At 40.4% G+C, this 19,177-nt stretch overlaps 2 protein-coding genes across 2 annotated transcripts in view; both read right to left on the bottom strand.

Moving 5' to 3' along the window:
- LOC307190397 (uncharacterized protein) overlaps window positions 1-19,177 on the bottom strand; it is a 40,524-nt gene that overhangs the window by 19,745 nt on the left and 1,602 nt on the right. The window contains 1 exon segment of the mRNA XM_079929566.1: window positions 3,360-4,376. Within this exon segment, the coding sequence (XP_079785692.1) occupies window positions 3,360-4,318 (959 nt within the window). The 5' untranslated portion in view covers window positions 4,319-4,376.
- On the bottom strand, window positions 11,122-12,066 carry LOC307191106 (olfactory receptor OR51C1-like; the record flags this gene model as incomplete). Its single annotated transcript, XM_079930829.1, is given in 2 exon segments — window positions 11,122-12,051; window positions 12,055-12,066. Coding segments are annotated over 2 exon segments (942 nt in total).

The raw sequence follows: 19,177 nt of genomic DNA, 5'->3' as shown, positions 1-19,177 counted from the left end.
CAGATGAGTGTTTAAAAAAAATCTGTGTGCCTTGCTTGCCAAAGGCAGAAACCCACATTTCTATCCCCTCAATGTCCCTGAGAGGCAGGAATTATTATCCACCTCCTCCCTGATGATGATGATAATAATAATAATAAGTATTTATTGAGTTCATACTATGTATTAAATATTGCACTAAGCATTGTGCTGGATAATTGCACATAATCCTCACAAAATCACTGAGTGGTCAATTCTATTATTGCTCCTGATAAACAGAAGAGGGAAACGAACCTCACAGGGAGTGAATTGACTTGACGAGTCAGAATGGTTTGCTCTCTCTGTTGGACGGGGCTTCCTTTCAGAGAGCCCGTGAATATCTCCTGTGTGGAAAAGCCTAAGTCTTTGAGAGAAGTTTTGATTTTGGAAAGAGCTATAATTGGCAGAATCGGGGAGTAGGAGATCAAGTTGATAGATACTGTGTTTGGGTAAATAGCATGTGTGGCCTCAGGGAAGGGGGCTGGTTTTCTTATGTGGGTCAGAAAGCAGTTCCCAAGGAGACCCTGGAGAGCTTCAGACTTGCAGGACCTTTAGAATTGTTCCTGGCTTCTTAATGCTCAGAGCACATAATACTTAGGATAGAGATGGGATTTAGAGTTTATCTAACTTAATCATCAAGTTTACAAACTTCGTTCAAAGAGATGTGATGTGATTTAGACAAGGTCACCACTTAGTGGCAGAAGAGGGGTTCTGAGCTCCTAAATCTCATCCCAAGGATCTGTCCTCCTCTCAATATGGGGATTAAGTATCTTCCTCTTTGGGATACTTTTTAAAAACATCTTAATAATATATTTCCTTTAACCCAGTGTATCCAAAATGCAATCATTTCAATATGTTCTTGTTATTAAATTGATGGTGATATGTTTTATATTCTTTCTTTGATAATTATTTATCATAGCAAAACATACATAAAATGTACCATTCTAACAAATTGTTTTAGGTGTACAATACAGTGAGATTAAGTATTTTCACATTGTTGTGAAACCATCAGCACTATCCATTTCTAGAACTTTTTCATCATCCCAAACTTAGTACCCATTAAACAATAACCCCTCATTCTCCTTTCTCCCTATCCCCTGGTAACCTCTATTCTACTTTCTGTCTCAATGAATTTTTAGTACCTTATATAATTGGAATCATACAATATTTGTCATTTTGTGTCTAGCTTGTTTCACTTAGCATCATGTTCTCAGGATTCATCCATGTTGTAGAACGTATCAATATTTTGTTCTTTTTTATGGCTGAATAATATTCCATTGTATGTATATACTAATTTTGTTTATCCATTCATATGTTGAATAACACTTGGGTTATTTCCACATTTTTGGCTATTGTGAATAGTGTTGCTATGAATATAAGACGTTTGACTACTTTTAAAAAAGTGAAAATCTTAGGGCGGAGGGAGGGGTAGGGGAGACAGCAATAGACTATGAATAAATTGTATTGCAGTGAACAGTGAGGAATTTGGGAGCATGAGATACACACTTTATTAAATTGTCATCCTCTTAGGTATATGGCAAAAGCCAGGAGGGTATGATTCGAGGTAGAGTAATGCACAGGAAAATAAAAGAGGATGGAAGTTGTGAGGAGAGACATAGGTGGTTCAATCTCATAAAATGAGGCTCCTGACCTCATTATTTGGGGTGAGACTTAATACCTGAATCTCCACTTTGGCAGAGTATGAGCACCCCTTCGTTTCTTTAGGGAAATCATCCATTTCTTCCATTTTGTCTCTTTCTCTCAGCCCTAGTCTTTTTGCATTGATTAGCTGCAAGACTTTGAAGCCCATTCTACTGCCTCTGGGCAGGGACTCACAACTGGATGCTCACAGATACATATGCTAGGAAGACCCTTCTCCAGAAGAGAGGTTAAGAGTCCGAGGTTCCTTCCTCCTAAGAAAGAGCCCACAGGTTGGAGTCTCCCCCATGGTTTATCCACCCTAATCCCCCACCTGAGACTTGTTCGGTGAAACTACTGAGGGAACACATAGGCCCAATGATTGCCTTCAGATTTTAGCTTCTCATCAGACCTTCTCAACTATACAATGGGAATAGCCCATCTTGAGAAAAGATGCATTCAGATTTCTGCACTGGTGGGAAAGAAGACCAGGGAGCTTCTCACATCTCCAAATCTGAGTTTATGGGATTCTATAAACATGAAAGAAATAGGTGTTACCCTTAGCAAAATTTTAAATAAAATTTATAATATCTTATACCTAAGTTGAAACTCAGACATTGGAAATGTTTGACAGATACAGAATACACTTAAAAAAAGGGAGACATGATTGAGAGGATATCTTCTCCCTTAATCTGGAAAGAAGCAGGCTGTAGAACATGAAGGGTCACTGTAAAACATGAAGAGTAACCTAGATTTGTTGCTCACAACAAGGGCAGGGTTACCACTCAATACAGATACAGTCATTCACCTCATAAGGCACACAGCAGAGAGAAAACAGGATTTACACAGGCTGAGGAAATGAATGGCAGATGTTAAACAGGAAGCAAGATAGCATGGATATTAAATAACTGTATTTGGTTATGAAATTTAATTTCAGATCATGACACAGCACCCACAAGCTGTGTGACTTAGCTTTCTTGTTAATGTAAACCTCATTTCTTTCACTGGTAACAGGGGTCAAAAACAGTACCTACCACATAGGTAGAGATATTTCGTTAGAATAAATTTTCAAAAGTGAGATTACAGCATTAAAGCCTGTAACATTTATTTATTTATTGACCACTCCACACGGCATGTGGGATCTTTAGTTCCCTGACCAGGGATTGAACCTGTGCCCCCTGCAGTGGAAGCGCAGAGTCTTAACCACTGGACCGCCAGGGAATTCCCTAAAGCATGTAACTTTTAAAAAGTTCTTGCTATATTTTGCCAATTACACCATCAGCTGTGATGCTCGAGGATATGTGTTTCAACACAAACTCTTTCATTGTGAATTTTCATTAATAAAAACTGTAATTTAATCGGCAAAAATGTTACATATTGTTTTACTATAGGGTTCTTGGATTACTAGTCAGAACAATTTTTCCTTCGTTTCAAAACCAATTGTACTTTTTGTCACTCTTCGTTATGTTCTTTTACTATTGATTTATTTTATTATTTAAGCCTTTTATATAATAAGGATGTCAATAGTATTTTTACCTGTGGAAAAGAATTATGGGAGCCTCAACAATTTCACCCCAAGCAGAGGAAGTGTTTGGAAGCCAACCAGAGAAAAGCACTGATGTGTTTATGGGCAACTGGGATTAAGCTAACATTAGGAAATCGTTATATCAAGCCATTAAGGATAAAAGTGCCATGGTAAGGGTCACCTGCCTCCCACAGCCGGAAAGTCCTTGTCACAGCTGATCTTAAACACAGCTAGCACCCGCGTTCTGATCTGTTTGGTCTTGACACCATAAATAATGGGATTGATCACTGGAGGCAGAAGAAGATAGACATCACCCATGAGAACATGCACAGTGGGATCAAGGCTGTTTCCAAAGCGGTGCACCACTGAGAGGCCAATGAGAGGCACATAGAAGGCCAGTACCACACCAATGTGTGACACACAGGTTCCAAAGGCCTTGGCCCGTTCTGACTTGGAAGGCAGCTGCAGAACTGTCCGTAGAATCAGAAAATAGGACAAAGAGATGAACAGGGCATCCACACCCATGACCACCAGAATGGCGGTAAGACCATAGACCACATTGGGCAATGTGTCTGCATAGGCCAACTTCATTACATCCTGGTGCACACAATAGGAATGTGAGAGCACGTTGGATTGGCAGAAGGCTAGCCGTTTGATGAGCAGAGGCAATGGGATGAAAAAGAGGGATCCACGGGCCACGGCCACCATGCCAATCTGGGCTGTCACTCTATTGTTGAGCACTGCGGCATGGCGCAGTGGGTGGCAGATGGCTATATAACGGTCAAAAGCCATGGCCAGCAGGATGGTGGACTCAATGGCTGAGAGAGCATGAATAAAGAACATCTGGGTCATACAGGCGTCAAAGGTAATCTCCCGGGAATCAAACCACAAGAGGGCTAGGATCTTGGGCATGGTGGCTGTGGACAAGGCCAGGTCGATGGCTGCCAGCATGCAGAGAAAGAGGTACATGGGAACGTGCAGGCTGCGCTCCATCCTTACGATGAAGACCACGATGCAGTTTCCAAACACTGCCACGGCATACATAGAAAGCAGGGGGAAGCCGATCCAGAAATGAGCTTCTTCTAGTCCTGGGATACCAATAAGCACAAAGGTGGTATGTGTGAAGTTGCAGGCACTCATAGCTGGCACGGAGAAGGGGGCACTGGAGCAGGTGAGGTCACACTGGCAGCCTGCTAGCCTGTTAGGATAAGGAGCACAATCAGAGAGGCTGGCCCTGGAGACCTGGGAACTGAATGCACCTTAGCTCTCCCTCCCCTTCTCTCTCTTTCTGCTTCTCCAAGTCATTTGGGCTCTCTCATACGAAGGCTCTTTGAAGCCTCCTGCCAAAAGGGAAAGTGACAGCTCAAATTCATTTATCATTCACTACTCTCTAAGTCCATTTACACTTGTAAAAGGGAACCTGGAGATAACAATGCTTATCTCAAAATCTATCCTTCCCAAATTCCCTGGATGACTCATCCTGGCCCATACCTTCACTGTCTGCATACTGGGCTGCCCTTTTCTCAGCTCGGTGTTAAGAGATACCTTACCTGGAAACTCTTCCTGAGAGGCTGTGTTTTCCTTTTACCCTTCCTTTCCCTACCCTTCCCTTCCCCTCCCTTCCCTTCAATCATTCATCGGTTCTGTAAGCATTTACTTATAGGACTTATTATATATGGAGGCTATTTGATAGATGCTGATGATACAGAGTCAAAGACACATCTTTTGCCCTTCAGATGCCCTGTCTAGGGTGAAAGATAGACAAGTAACCCAAATATTAGAATCTTGGGATAAGTGTAAGCAAAAGATGTGCATTTAATGCACGGGAGGGTGAAAGGCATGATCAGAGGAACCTTCCTGAAAAAAGATGGTCCTTCTGTTTAGTCTTGAAACATGAGTAAAAATTAAGCAAACAGAGAAGGGAATAAAAGGTGTTCCAAACAGTGGGAATAGGGAGGTTTTTGGTTTTGTTTTGTTTGCAAATCTTCAGGATTCCAGGTCCCCAGGTCTAAGGTCAGTGGAAGAGGAAAAAAACACAATTGTGATTAAAAAATAAAAATAAAAACTAAGAAAAAAAGGCCAAAATCAATCTCTTAAGGTAACAAGGAAACTTATCTGGGGTCATCAGATGAAAGGCAGTAGCTCCCTCCAATGAATTCCTGGGAGATGGAGGTGCTGGCAGGATCCTAGCGGCCAGGCATGGTCTCTGCCAAGGCTCTTCTCTCTGTTCCTGGCTGATGGGTTCCTCCACACTTAAAAGCTGCCTCTAAGGCCACTCTCACTGCCCCAAAGAGAACTTGATTGACTCCTAATACTCCTAGAGCTTTATCTTTCTTGGAACCTCTGCTGACCATTCATGTTAGGCGAGACATTTCTTTTTTAGGAAGCCCGGTGTTGCCCTGCCTCACCCTGTTCTCTGACCTATAATCAAACTGTCTCCCTGATAGGCTCCCTAGATGCCCTGGTATTTAGAGCTAATTGTCTCTAAAGAGCTAAGGGCTTAGCTTCAAGAAGAGTTTCTGAATCTTGAGAATAAACTCTGCAGGTGTCTTCATCAGTGGTATTCAGGTTAACCTGTTCACCTCCCCCCAGGATTCTTCTTTACTCCTAACCTGGGTCCTTTCTGCTACTGGGACATGCCCTTCTATTTGGCCTTAGTGGAGAGAGTTTGGAAAACATGGGTCTTAGAATATAATATGATAAAATGAAAACTAAAATTTTAAATTGGATTATCCTCATCTTGGATAAGCAAGGAAGAACAGATCCAAGGTTCAAAGGTCAGAAAATTCACACCTCTGTTTACTCTTTGTTCTTCTCCATTCTCAGAGCATGTGCCAAGATATTACAGCTACCTTCCTTGGCAAATATTAGATCCCAGATTTGGCCCACTCAGCTGCTGTCAGAGAATGAAAAGCCTTTTTCAGATGCAGATGCTTACAGGCATGGAGGGTAGCAAGGGGAGCACAGTAACACACTTCCCCTTTCTCAGGGCCTCTGAAGCTACTGCATCAGCACTGACAGACAGAAGGGTCACTGCTTGTCTCAGAGTCAGATACCTCCCTGACTCTTCTCTCCGCAGGGCCCCTTTTCTGCTTTGCTGGTAACAGCCTAAGACTTGGGGCCATCATCACATCTCCCCAGTTACCTATCCCAGAAGACCTCATGTTTCCCTCCTATGTGCTCTGGCCTTCTGCCTAAAGTGACCCCTGGCCAGACCCAGTTTCAGCTTCAGTTTGGGTCTGAATGTGGTTGTTGCATTTACTCTCACTAGCCTTTCTGGATGTCAGCTAGTGCTCTGGAACATTTTGTCTTGGCCCATGAAGGTATGTGTGGGATGCAAGGGCTTCCCCTTCCCCTGCCATGAGACAGTTTGTGGGGCCTTCGAGGTCCCTCAGGATGGCAGGGACCTTGGTCTGCTTGACCCCAGTGAAGATGCACTCACTTGAATATGGTACAGTCCTGTTGAGATGCAGCTGAATCTGACTTTTCCTTTCAAGCACAGGTTTATTTATAACTCTGCCCATGAAGCCCACGGGGACAGGCTAGGGGAATATAGACTGAGGGCCCAGACAGGGGACAATACCTCCATGGCCACTTGTGTGTCACTCCCACTGGCTTCCCACTGTTTCAGTCTGGTGGGTGGGAGGGCGATCACCAGGGACCTACCGCCTCTGCCATGACTCCCGCACTTACACATACAGGACTCTAGACAATCTATTTCCGCTCCTCCAAGAAACTCAAACTCCAGTTAGCCACAGTGGTTAATGCTTTTCCTCATCAGCTACTTTGCTAGACACAACGTGGGTATATAGTTAGGTCCCTGGGCTCTAGGAGTTCACAACCTCTTTACCGAGATGGGTACACAAAAATGTAGTCCCATAATTCAAAATAAGGTCGTGCACCTCCTGAGCTTTTCTTTTCCCAGCTTTTGTTTCAGTTGATGACACAGACCTTGAGGTAGGGAAGCCACTTTTCATTGCACCTGAGTCACAGATAAAGAATACATGACATAAAGCCTCTTTGCTTAGATCACATAGTTAATGAATTATAATATTGGCCTGAGAACAAGGTATTCTGACTCTTTATTCATTCACATTCAACAAATATTTATCAGGGACCTACAATGTAATAAGAAAAATAGATGCCACACACACAAATCCCCACCCTCATGCAGTATTCTGGTTAGGGGGACAGACAATAAATGGAGTTGATATAAAAAGTGAAATAGGATGTTAGGTAGTCTTATGGAGAAAAGTAAAGGGAAGAAGGGAGCAGATAAATATCAAGGGGGTAGTTGACATTTTAAATGAAGCTCCTGCACAACATTATGTGCAGAAGGCCACACATAATGAAAACATTTCAGAAGCCTGAGGGAGTGAGAAATATGTTTATGGAGATATTTGATGAAGACCATTCCAGGAAGAAGGAACAGAAACTGCAAGTAAAGTTCCTGAGAAGGGAAAGTATCTGGTAGGCCAGTGTTCCTGAGCAGAGGGAACCAGGGCAAGAATAGTAGGCAGATAGAATCAGGGAGGTAATGGGGAATTGGATAATATAGGGCCTTAAAGGACTTACAGGATTTTCACTTGGACTCTGGGTTCAGGTAACTGCAACAGTGGCCATGTATCCACCACTGTTCTGGCTTTTAGGGAAGTCTCCAATTCATGGTGAGCTGGTCCACTTGGGTCACAGATGACATTTACTCTGCAACACCCATTCCCCAAGTGTCCAGATTACACACTCACTTCCTAGGAATGGAAACTTACAAGTTTCTAGGATTATTGGACAGTGGGGCTTTTCACATGTTAGTGGGTGGTAGGTGTGCTGGGGGAGAAACCTCTGTAGAAGTAGTGAGGACATCTTGACTGTCCAGTTCTTAAAACTGAAGCTCCCTCTCCTTCCCATGTTTAGGACTCTGGGTACCCCATCCTTCTTCTCTAGCCCAAGCCCCTCTTTCTTTCCCTCCTCCCTTTCTCCATGACCCATCTTATGTCACGTGTAGAAAAAACAAGCAAAAATCCAGTCTGTAAGTCCACAACATCTGCACTTTTTTACTTATGTCCAATAGTGACTAAGACATGGTCCCTGGTCTTGAGAAGTGGGCAGAGTCTGCTGTGGGGAGAACGGTTACAGTAGAGTCTAAAAAGGGATGTCAGGAGGAAGGTGCTGTAGGAGCACCTCAGAAGGACACCAGACAGACTTGAGAAGTCATGAAAACATCTCTGAAGGAAAGTCATTTCTATCCTAAGTCAGGAGAAGGGAGAGAGTGAGGGTGCTGTAGGTGGAGGTGACAGCTTGTGCAAAGACTTGAAAGCGAGATAGAGCAATCAGGGCTAAGGAAATGCAAGTTGTTTGTTGTGCCTGGAGCATAGAGAGGAAGCAATGAAACTTGAGTGGTAAATGGAGCCACAGCATCCAGAGATGTTATGATTTTTCTATCTGGCAGGCCTTGTTTTAGGGTCTGGAAGATAACATAAATGAAACAAAGAGTTCTTATTCTCAAAGAACTTACCTTGTAATGGGGAAATGAGACAAGAACTAAACAGGTATGTAATATGTTGGGGAGAGGGTGAAAGTGCTAGAAATTAAAACAAGGTAGGTAAGGAAGAGAGAGTAAATCAGGCAGGAATTGAGGGAGAGGTGTGTTGTCATTATTATTTTTTATATATAAAGGACCCTGTAGTAAGGGGACACATGAGCAGAGCCTGCATGGTAAGAGGCAGTAAGCCAAGGGGGCATCTGGAGGAAGAACATCCCGAGTAAGGAGAACTGCAAGTGCAAAGTCTGCAAGTGCAAAGTCTGAAGATGAAGCATGCTTGGTGAGTTTAAGGGAATATTTGGAGGCTAGTGTGGGTGTAGTAGAGTAAATAAAGGGGAGAGTAGTTGGAGATGAAGTTGAGATTATGGAGAGGAGCCAGAACACATAAATCCTTACAAGATATTATAATGACTGTGAATGTTCCCTGGGTAAGACAGGGGGCTTCTGGAACATGCTGTGCAGAGGAAGTGACATGATTTGTCTTGTGTATTAAAATAATCCATCTAACTACGGTGGGGATTAGTTTACTTTGCTGTACTTTTACTTTATTTTACTGTACTGTAAAGCAAAAGTGGATTAAAGGAAGATCCACCAGGAGACTATAATATTTCAAGTTCAAGATGATGATGACTTGGATCATGGGGGTAGCAGTTGAGGTAGTAGAAAGCAGTTGTACTCCAGATAGCAACATCTGGAATACCTGGAAGAAAGAGTCATCAGTATTTGCTAAAAGGTTGGATGTGGAATGGGAGAGACAGACAGATATCAGGAATAACTCCAAGTGTTCTATCACAGCAACTTGAAAGGCAGAGTTTCTGAGTTATGGAAGACTGTGGTTGAGAATGTTTTTTCCTTGATGTGAATATTAGGATATGGTTTTGGACATGATGAGTCTAAGATGATTGTTAGATGTTCAAGTGAAGATAGTGATGCATAGGCAATTAGATATGAGTCTGGACTGTAGCTATTAATTTGGGATTTGCCAGCATATAGATGGTATTTAAAGACATGATGCTAGATGAGATGACCAAAAATGAGAATATAACAAAGAATAAGACAGGTCTGAAAACAAAGTCGTGAGACATTCCAACATACAAAGATCAGGAAGATAAAGACTAGCAATAATTGAGACTAAAAATATTATTGTCAAATATGCTGAGGATTTTGACATCATCCTAATTATTTAGTAGCCGGTACTGTAGTCACTTAATAAATACCCTGTAGATTTGAATGACTACTTCTACTTCCTTGCTGGATCTGATACCAGCTATAGGGCCCACCATTAGTGAGTGACACCAATGTATTATTGAAATATGTACTTTAAAATTTCTAGAATTATGGGATATACCCAGCTTGGAAAAAATAATTAACTTGCTGGATTAAGCCATTACATAAAAATATGCTACAAGTTAAAACAATTCTAAGTAGATAACACAAGTTGTAATTCCTTTGCAATTCTAGTCACTTTTCAGTTTCTGCTGGGACAGAATGTTGACAGAGGGCAGAAAGAAATTTTAGAATATGCTTAGTTGGGGAAGAACATCAGGTAGAAATACATTTGTGAGGTTTGAAGATTTTGTTTCGGGCTTTTCTTCCATAAATTGGTTGAAAATTTCTAGAGAACAGAGTTTTGTTTTTTGTTTGTTTGACTAAATTATGTCCCCCAGTATAAGTTAATTAATTCATGTGTAAATGTATATTATCTTGTTTATATTATATATAATATACATAAATGTTTATATTATATATATAGTCTAGATATATAAATATATATATAGTTTATATTATATACAGCAATACAGCATTAAAGTTAAGAGTGGGGGGACCCTGGAGTCAGTTTGCATGTGGATGTGAAATATGGCTTTGTCACTTACTAGCTGTTTAAATAAGTTACTTAACATTTTTGTGCTTCAACTTTCCCATTGATAGTAAAAGTAACTACCTTGTAAATGTTTTGAATATAAAAATGTGTTAATATATGTAAAAAACAGAACTATGACTGGTCAAAGGAAATAATAAATGCTAGTCACAATTATTATTACAGTTAGAAAATACTACCTATTTCTCAAAAAGGAGTCACTTTTTCATACTGTGCCATTCTAACTGCCGTGAATGTTTAAAGTAAAAAGAGAAAGACTACTGGCAGGATAAACAAGCATAAGCAGGATAAACTCTTTAGAACAAACAGTGATCAGAGGAGAAATTCTAGACAGGCTCTTCATTCCTCCCATTCTTATGTCTCTTGTCTCCTCATTTGTAAAATACAGAGGTCAGTCAAGCTGATTTTCTAAATATATTTCATCTTTGATTTTAAATATTTGCACAGTTAGCTTCAACAAACACCAGATTTACTTTTCTATTGATAATATGACCTGACACAGACTGTCTCTAGAATTCTATGATTCTATGTGCCTTTGGAATGGAGAATTTTTATCACAGCTCTGCGTATCTGTTTGGTCTTCACACTATAGATGATGGGGTTCATGACTGGGGGGATCAGCAGGTAGGTGTTAGCAATCATAGTATGTACATAGGCTGGGCCTTGTTTCCCAAATCTGTGAACAAAGGAGAGACTGATCAATGGAATATAGAAAATAGCAATAGCCCCAGTATGGGAGATACAGGTGCTGAAGGCTTTCTTCCTCTCTTCTGGGGATGTGATGCTGAGGAAAGTCTTAATGATCAAAACATAAGAAAGGGGGATGAGAATTGAGTCCACACCAACAGTAGAGGTCATGGCAGTCAGCCCAGTTGCATTGTTGATCCTGGTGTCTGTGCATGAGAGCTTCATCACATGAGGGTGGAAGCAGTAAGAGTAGTGGAGCACGTGGCTGTGGCAGAAGGACAGTCTCATAAGAATTGCTACCATTGGTGTCAGTGTTAGTGTCCCCCTGAGCACAATTGTCACTCCAATTTGAATTATTCTGGAGTCAGTTAAAATGGTGGCATACCTGATGGGATTAGAGATGGCGACAAAACGATCAAAAGCCATGGCCAACAGCACTGACAATTCCATGACAGTGAAGAGTTTAACAAAGAACATCTGTGACAAGCAGGCAGTAAAGCTGATCTCCCTGGCATTGAACCAGAATATACCCAACATGGTGACCAGAGTGTATACGGACAAGCCAAGGTCAGTGGTAGACAACATGGAGAGGAAATAATACATGGGCTCATGAAGGCTGGGCTGAGTAACAATGGCAAATAGAATCAGGCTGTTTCCTGAGAGAGCTGTTACATAGAGAAAACAGAAGGGAGTGGAGATCCAGGTGTGGAAGGCTTCCAGCCCAGGAACACCAGTTAGCAGGAAAATAACGGAAGAGGATGTGATATTCTAGAAGTTTGACATGCTGGATTAAAAGTACGGAATTCCAAGATGAAATTCTGGAATAACAAAAAAAACCTACATTTAAAAAATTAATCCAATTACAAATAATTTTATTCAACCAAAAACTAACCACAGATGAATGTCTATATACTATGTAAGTATGAATGGCTCATTTAAATTGATAAAATAATTGTAAGATTTCAACTGTTGTAGTAGGTACTCTTTTTTTTTTTTTTTGTATTTTCCCCAGCCCATGATTTTTCTTCCCTGGGGCCCTTTGCTGGTAGCTACGTTTATACTATGTGATCTTTTCCTCTAGCCAAAGATGCCTGGACTAAGAAAAGATGCTTTACCCAAGATTGGCCAATCATATTCCATCTTCTCTGGGATGTTTTTCTGTATAGTTGGCATCAGAGAAAAATAGATTGGGGCTTTGGAGCAGCAATATTACATTGGCCATGAGAACAGAAAGCAGTGAAGCTTACAGGCAATTTGGGAAGCCAGAAAATATTGAGAAAGACATACTTATAATGCAAAGCAACACAGATGAAGTGATAATAAATGGCTTAGGCATCAGTGCGGTCATGAGCAGGTGCCTACAGTATCTAACCTTTCAAGTGACTCATGCAGTACAGCATCTGGAATTGCATTTGAGAGAGATGTAGAGTTAGAACTCAGACCTATCACCTACAGAGGCCTCTGCCCCCACTTGTTATAATGTGCTGCCATGTTCAAATATATTTTTTTCTTCAATCTGCTTGAAGACTAGCTTTTCTCCATTAGCAAAGAACAGATTTTCTCCATTTAGTTAAGACATACTTCTCAGGTGACACCTAATAGAACGTTATTGTTTCGCTTTGGAGGGGAATATAAAACTTTGTTGCAAACATTATATTTCTTTTTTCATTGAGTAGAGAATTGCAGACTGGGTAAATGGGTGTGTATGAGTTGGAAGAGGGGGTCTGGGGGAAAACAGAGATTAGTTTATTAGATTATTCCAAGGTTTTTAGAATGGCGTATGTGAAAGTGTTGAGTCTGAATGAACTTGTACTTACAAGAATGAACTTGTAGCCAATGTTAATGTTCCTCAGGGGAACCTAAGTGTTTCCAGACCTCACAAGTTCACCCAAAGTGCAACCTCAAGAATTCCCTAAATAAATCTCTTAGTTTTAACAATGGGAAATTTTTAATTCAAATTAATGGAAAATTAGAGAAAAAAAGAGTGTTAAGTTACATGAGTTGACCAAATCAGTGAACTATGACTTTAGAGTTTCCAGTTTAGAATAATGAGAGTGTCCTCAGAGAACCAATCAAATTACTGTCAAATGTGTTATCAAACCTCATAATGGAAATGAGAGTTAACAAAAAAGGGAACATTTTTTAAAAAGGGAATTTTTTTGGATACTACTTCCAATGATTGTTTATTGAGTGTCATGAATTTGACAAATGTATAGAAACGAAGTAGATATGGTCTTGCCCAACTGGCATGCATTTCACAATTAACTCTGAAAATTTGAAAGATTAACAAGTTCTGTTAGTACTTTTCATAAATAGATTGATTTCTGAAAAACATTTTTATAGCTTTTACTTTTAAAAAGTATGTCTTGATCAGAAAGATAAACTAAAAACCTATCAAATGAATGATACTTATAATAATTGAAAAGAATCGGTTCACCTCTCATTTTCCACAAGCCTTTGACCTGTTTATTTATTATTAATTCACAGAACCTGGGATTCAGTTTTTCAAGTTAACAACTTCCTGGGGTTACTGGGAAGAAGAGTAATCATGAAAAAGGGATCACTTCAATTCTGTGTACAAAAGGTTTGGGGTATTTGGAGAAGGCTTTCCAAGAAAATCAGTGCTTGAAAGATTTCTATGTTTTGTGTATGTCAAGATGAAGTATTCCAAGGCTTTTAGAGTGGCATATGTGAAAACGTGGAGCCAGAATGAACTTGTAATATCTCTTCCTTTGCTCTTGCCTTACACTCTCAGAGACATTTTCTGAGCACCTACTCTGTGCACAGTGCTGTGTTAGAAGCTAAGATATAATACAAACAAAACCCCTCTTAAAGAGTTTATAATCAAGTAAGGGAGAATGGATGTTGCTGTTTATAAATAACTCCAATATCCAGTGTGTTATGATGAATAATAAAAACGATTATGAGAGTGCAGAAGGCCTCTGTCAATTAATTCTGCCTATCACAGTGATTTTCACGGTGATATGCAATGATTGAGTTGCACTTTTTGTCACTGAGTTTTAGGAAATTTTATAAGAGATAAGTTTAAAAAAATAAATTGCTATCTGAACAATTTCTCTTTCACCCTAACATCTTCATGGTTCCCCTTACATTATTTCAGTAATTCAATTTATTCACTGCTCGTTTTCATTCTTCTTATCATTTTTTCCCTTCCCTTTCACAGTGCAGGTTGAACTGATCTGTGCTGAGCCTGGCAGAAGAGAACTCCCTTGAATTCCTTCTTTTTCATTGGTCTACAACCATAAATCCCTGCACCCTCTCATCATCCATGCTGGGCTCAGACACAGAGGTTTCCTTATTCCTTTCATAGCCACTAACCCCACCTAAGCACTTGATCAACCGTCATAAACACTTCATTCATTCCAATATCAAACTGGGAGCTCAGTGTGTATTGTGTCAGCACTAAGGGTACGAAGCAAGTAAAATAACGGTGGTTTGGTGCCTGAGGAAACCAGAGGGGTTGTCAGGACCTCATCTTTATAAGGCTGAAAACCTTATCTTTTTTTTTTTTTTTTTTTTTTTTGCGGTACGTGGGGCTCTCACTGTTGTGGCCTCTCCCGTTGCGGAACACAGGCTCCGGACGCGCAGGCTCAGCGACCATGGCTCATGGGCCCAGCCGCTCTGCGGCATGTGGGATCTTCCCGGACCGGGGCACGAACCCGTGTCCCCTGCGTGGGCAGGTGGACTCTCAACCACTGCGCCACCAGGGAAGCCCTGAAAACCTTATCTTTAATGAGTCCAGGGACTCCTCTGAAAATAAAAAATTACCAATTTTGAACACCTACTACATGCCAGACACTATATTCGGCAACGTGTGTATCAGAGGAATCAGAGACGAAGAAATGCCGCTAGTTATAGAGTGCACAAGGGTAAGATGCTTTAGATAAGACAGAAATTAGTGTGGAGTGACAGAATCTGAGTGCGTGTATACATGAATGTGTTTGGCTGTGTGTCAAGAGGAATTAGTTCCAAGAAACCTTAACAGAGTAGATGAATTTTAACTGTGTAAAGTTTTGATGGGTGGGTGTGAGTGCGCAAGGATGGAAAGCAGGAAAGAGGTATTCTTGACATACATAACAAGGGAGCAGAAGCTGAATGTAATAATGACACAATACAGTTTGTTGGCTGACTACAAGAAAATCAATATGCTGAGCCTTAAATGTGAAGCTGGGTGCTGTGGGAAATGAAGCAAGAGAAGGCTGGTGGGGGGAAGGACATTGAGATCTTGAATTCCATGGAAAGGATAAGGGACTTGGATTTTAGTTTCAGAACATCAAAAGCCAGGCATTTCCAAATATTTTATGAATAAGTAAATAAATCATTCTTCATCTCTTCTAATTTAACACCAACAAAATTCCTTTCCTTTGTTAGCATCTTATTTAGTACCATTGACTTCCTTTCTGCAGTCTACAATACTCAAGTTTTACCCCAATCTATTAATGAAAGCTTCCCACACATTTATATCAATGTTGTCAACACATTCAATGCAACCAAGACATATTGAACATCTTTCATAATTGGCCATTGTGCTTAGCTAGTGAGACAAATAAGATATAAATACTGTTTCTCTCTCAATTTCCTGCCATATTTTTTATAATAACAAAATTGTTCTTTGAAAGACAGTCTGCTTTTGTTTATTATTTCTTCACCTTCAGTAACAATCTGGATTCTTTCCCTAATGACTCTCAGAAATTTCTCCAACTGATGTCACCAATGACTTTCTAAATACCAAGTGCAAAGGTTTATTTTCACATTTGTTTTCCTCTCCTTTATCTCAAATTGTCTCAGTGTTGACTACCTCCACTTTGAAACTTTCTCCTTTATTAGCTTCGATGGTAGTGATTCTGTGAGATTCCTCCCCCACCCCCGTTTATCAAATAATATATTTGTTTTTCTTTTTTTTTTTTTGTGGTACGCGGGCCTCTCATTGTTGTGGCCTCTCCCATTGCGGAGCACAGGGATGCACAGGCTCAGCGGCCGTGGCTCATGGGCTTAGTTGCTCCACGGCATGTGGGATCTTCCCAAACCGGGGCACGAACCCGTGTCCCCTGCATCGGCAGGCGGACTCTCAACCACTGCGCCACCAGGGAAACCCATCAAATAATATTTTTGTTTTCTGTCTTGTAATTTTGCTGTTCTTTAGGAGTCTGTTTTTCTTCCAAGGAGTTCCTTTTCTTTCTTGCTCTCCATATATTCTCCTTGGGATATAGTAGTTATTCCCATGGTTTTAAATAGCACTTATATCCAGATGACTTGCAAACCTTAAATCTAATTATGGCCTCTCCTGAGTTCTGTATTTCAAAAGTTAATAGAATCTTTGAAGCTGTGGCAAGATTTCTAGGCTTAAACTTGAAGGCAGTAATGAATCATGGAACTAGAGTGAGGAGATCAAATTGATGATTTAGAAAAAGAACTGGTAGCAGTTTGGAGAACAAATCAAAGCTCACTGCTTAGTGCCAGTGAATAAAATGTGAATAAACTGTTTTATCTATAGCTGAGGGATATCTCTACTCATACATCCTCAGACACCTCAACCTCAGTAAGAGCCACAAAGACCTCACTCCCTGTCCAATTCCAAACCTGGCTCTCTCTCCAATGCTTCATTTATCAGTAAATGACATCAAATTCTAGCAAATCATCGGCTTAGAATTGTCTACCTCATGCACACACCACACACTCTTCTCCCTCTCTCTCTCATCCTCAACATACACATTGTCATTAAATTTGTATTGATTCTACTTCGGAAATGTCAAAAACTGGAGCCTCAGGAGGTCTATATATGAAGGCTAAGTAATACCAGCCTGGTTGGTAGTGGGACCTTGAAGCTGTATTTCATTGCAATTGTCTTAAATTGAGAACACAAAACTGTTCATATCAACAAATAAAGGAAGACTAATGGATATTATTAGGAGGAAGCACAAAAGTTCCCCCAAGTTACTCTTTTTTTGCAGCCATCACAATCGAATCTGTTCAATCCCTGCACATCATCCCCATTCATCCTCTCCAATCGCTGCACAACCTTCATTTTCTCTTGTGAGAAATAAGCTATAGTCTCTCCACTAATTTTCCTGTCCACTTAGATCACAATGATGCTCTTCTTTCATTGCACTGCCATGAGCTGCAGCTTGTGGCTATGTCTTTAACTGCTGAATTAGATAGACCATATGGCATTATCAGTATTGTCCAAGTCATTGCCAATGGCACGGCTATTGTGTGACTGATCTGGGTTTAGATCCTTGCTCAAAAACCAACTAGTTTTGAGATCTTGTATGGCAGCAATAACAAAAAATTTTATAACAACAGCTACCATTTAGTAACTTGTTCTGTGAATGTTACTTTGCCAAGAACTCTATAAACATTTTATCTTTTCATTCTTACTACAATACCATGTGGCAAGTATTATTAAATCACTTTTCTGTTAAAGAAACTGAGTTCAGAGAAGTTATGAAACATATACAGGATTAATACAACTAGTGAATAGCAGAGCTGGGATTCTAGACCTATTTCTTTTTAATTCCAATGTTCATGCTCCTATTTCTTTTTAATTCCAATGCTCATGCACTGAAACCTACAAGTAATGTAAACTTTCTTTGATTCAGTTTCCTTATCTATGAGATAAAATAGACACTGTGTCTAGTACAGTACCTGGCATGCAGTAGATGTTCAAAATTGGTACTTTTCCATTTTTAATAAGAATCGCTGGGCTTAGAAATGAGATTTTCAGCCCCTGAAGACCTCTTTGGTTTTCTTGAGCACCAAACCACTGACCGGGATAAATATATTAGCAACTGATTAAGTCATTTGACTAATGAGCAACAGGGTATCCCACCCACACCTGGCAGAACAAAATGCCCTTTCTTTATAGATTCCCCGAGAATAAATAATTCTACAAATTCTACCATCTGCCTCAGCCCACCATCCCATTAACTAATTTAGTTCTGCACAGGGTGAGGAAACTATCCTCTGTGGGTAAGAAAGTTTGGCTTGTCTAGAGTTGAGCTTTTTCATTGAACAAAATGATTTTACTTACAGGACCTGTGCAGCAATTTTTCTGTCCCTCTCAGGCTGACCCAGAATGCTGAGAAGGCTTTTGATCCAGGGGAGGGCCAAGCTTATGAGGAGACTTCTTGCCCGCCTGGTTGGAGACAGTCACAGAGCTAAGAGGCCAATTCCCAGCAGTGGTGTCATTCACTGTGTCTCCAGGGTATAGAGGTTCCCACAAGGCTTATTTTGCCTCATACAGTATTTTTGTATCTTCCATTATGCAATTGCTTTCTGTGGCTGTGTGCTTTATAAGCTGATGTAATTTTTTGTCCTGAGCCCTTTTATTGAAGGATTTTTTATAAGAACAGTTTGGAGATAGAAGACGCACACCATAAATTCCCCCATTTAAAGTGTACTTTTTTTTTTTTTAGATTCCATATATATGTGTTAGCATACGGTATTTATTTTTCTCTTTCTGACTTACTTCACTCTGTATGACAGTCTCTAGGTCCACCCACCTCACTACAAATAACTCAATTTCATTTCTTTTTATGGCTGGGTAATATTCCATTGTATATATGTGCTTGAGGACATGGGGCGGGGGAAGGGTAAGCTGGGACGAAGTGAGAGAGTGACATGGACATAAATACACTACCAAACGTAAAATAGATAGCTAGGGGGAAGCAGCCACATAGCACATGGAGATCAACTCAGTGCTTTGTGATCACCTAGAGGGGTGGGATAGGGAGGGTGGGAGAGAGGGAGATGCAAGAGCGAAGAGATATGGGAACATATATATATGTATAACTGATTCACTTTGTTATAAAGCAGAAACTAACACACCATTGTAAGGCAATTATACTCCAATAAAGATGTTAAAAAAAATAAA

The sequence above is a fragment of the Stenella coeruleoalba genome, assembly GCF_951394435.1.
Source record: "Stenella coeruleoalba genome assembly, chromosome: 8".
NCBI lineage: Eukaryota > Metazoa > Chordata > Mammalia > Artiodactyla > Delphinidae > Stenella > Stenella coeruleoalba.
Note: the sequence above shows the minus strand (reverse complement) of the source record. Positions and strands in the feature narration are given on the sequence as shown.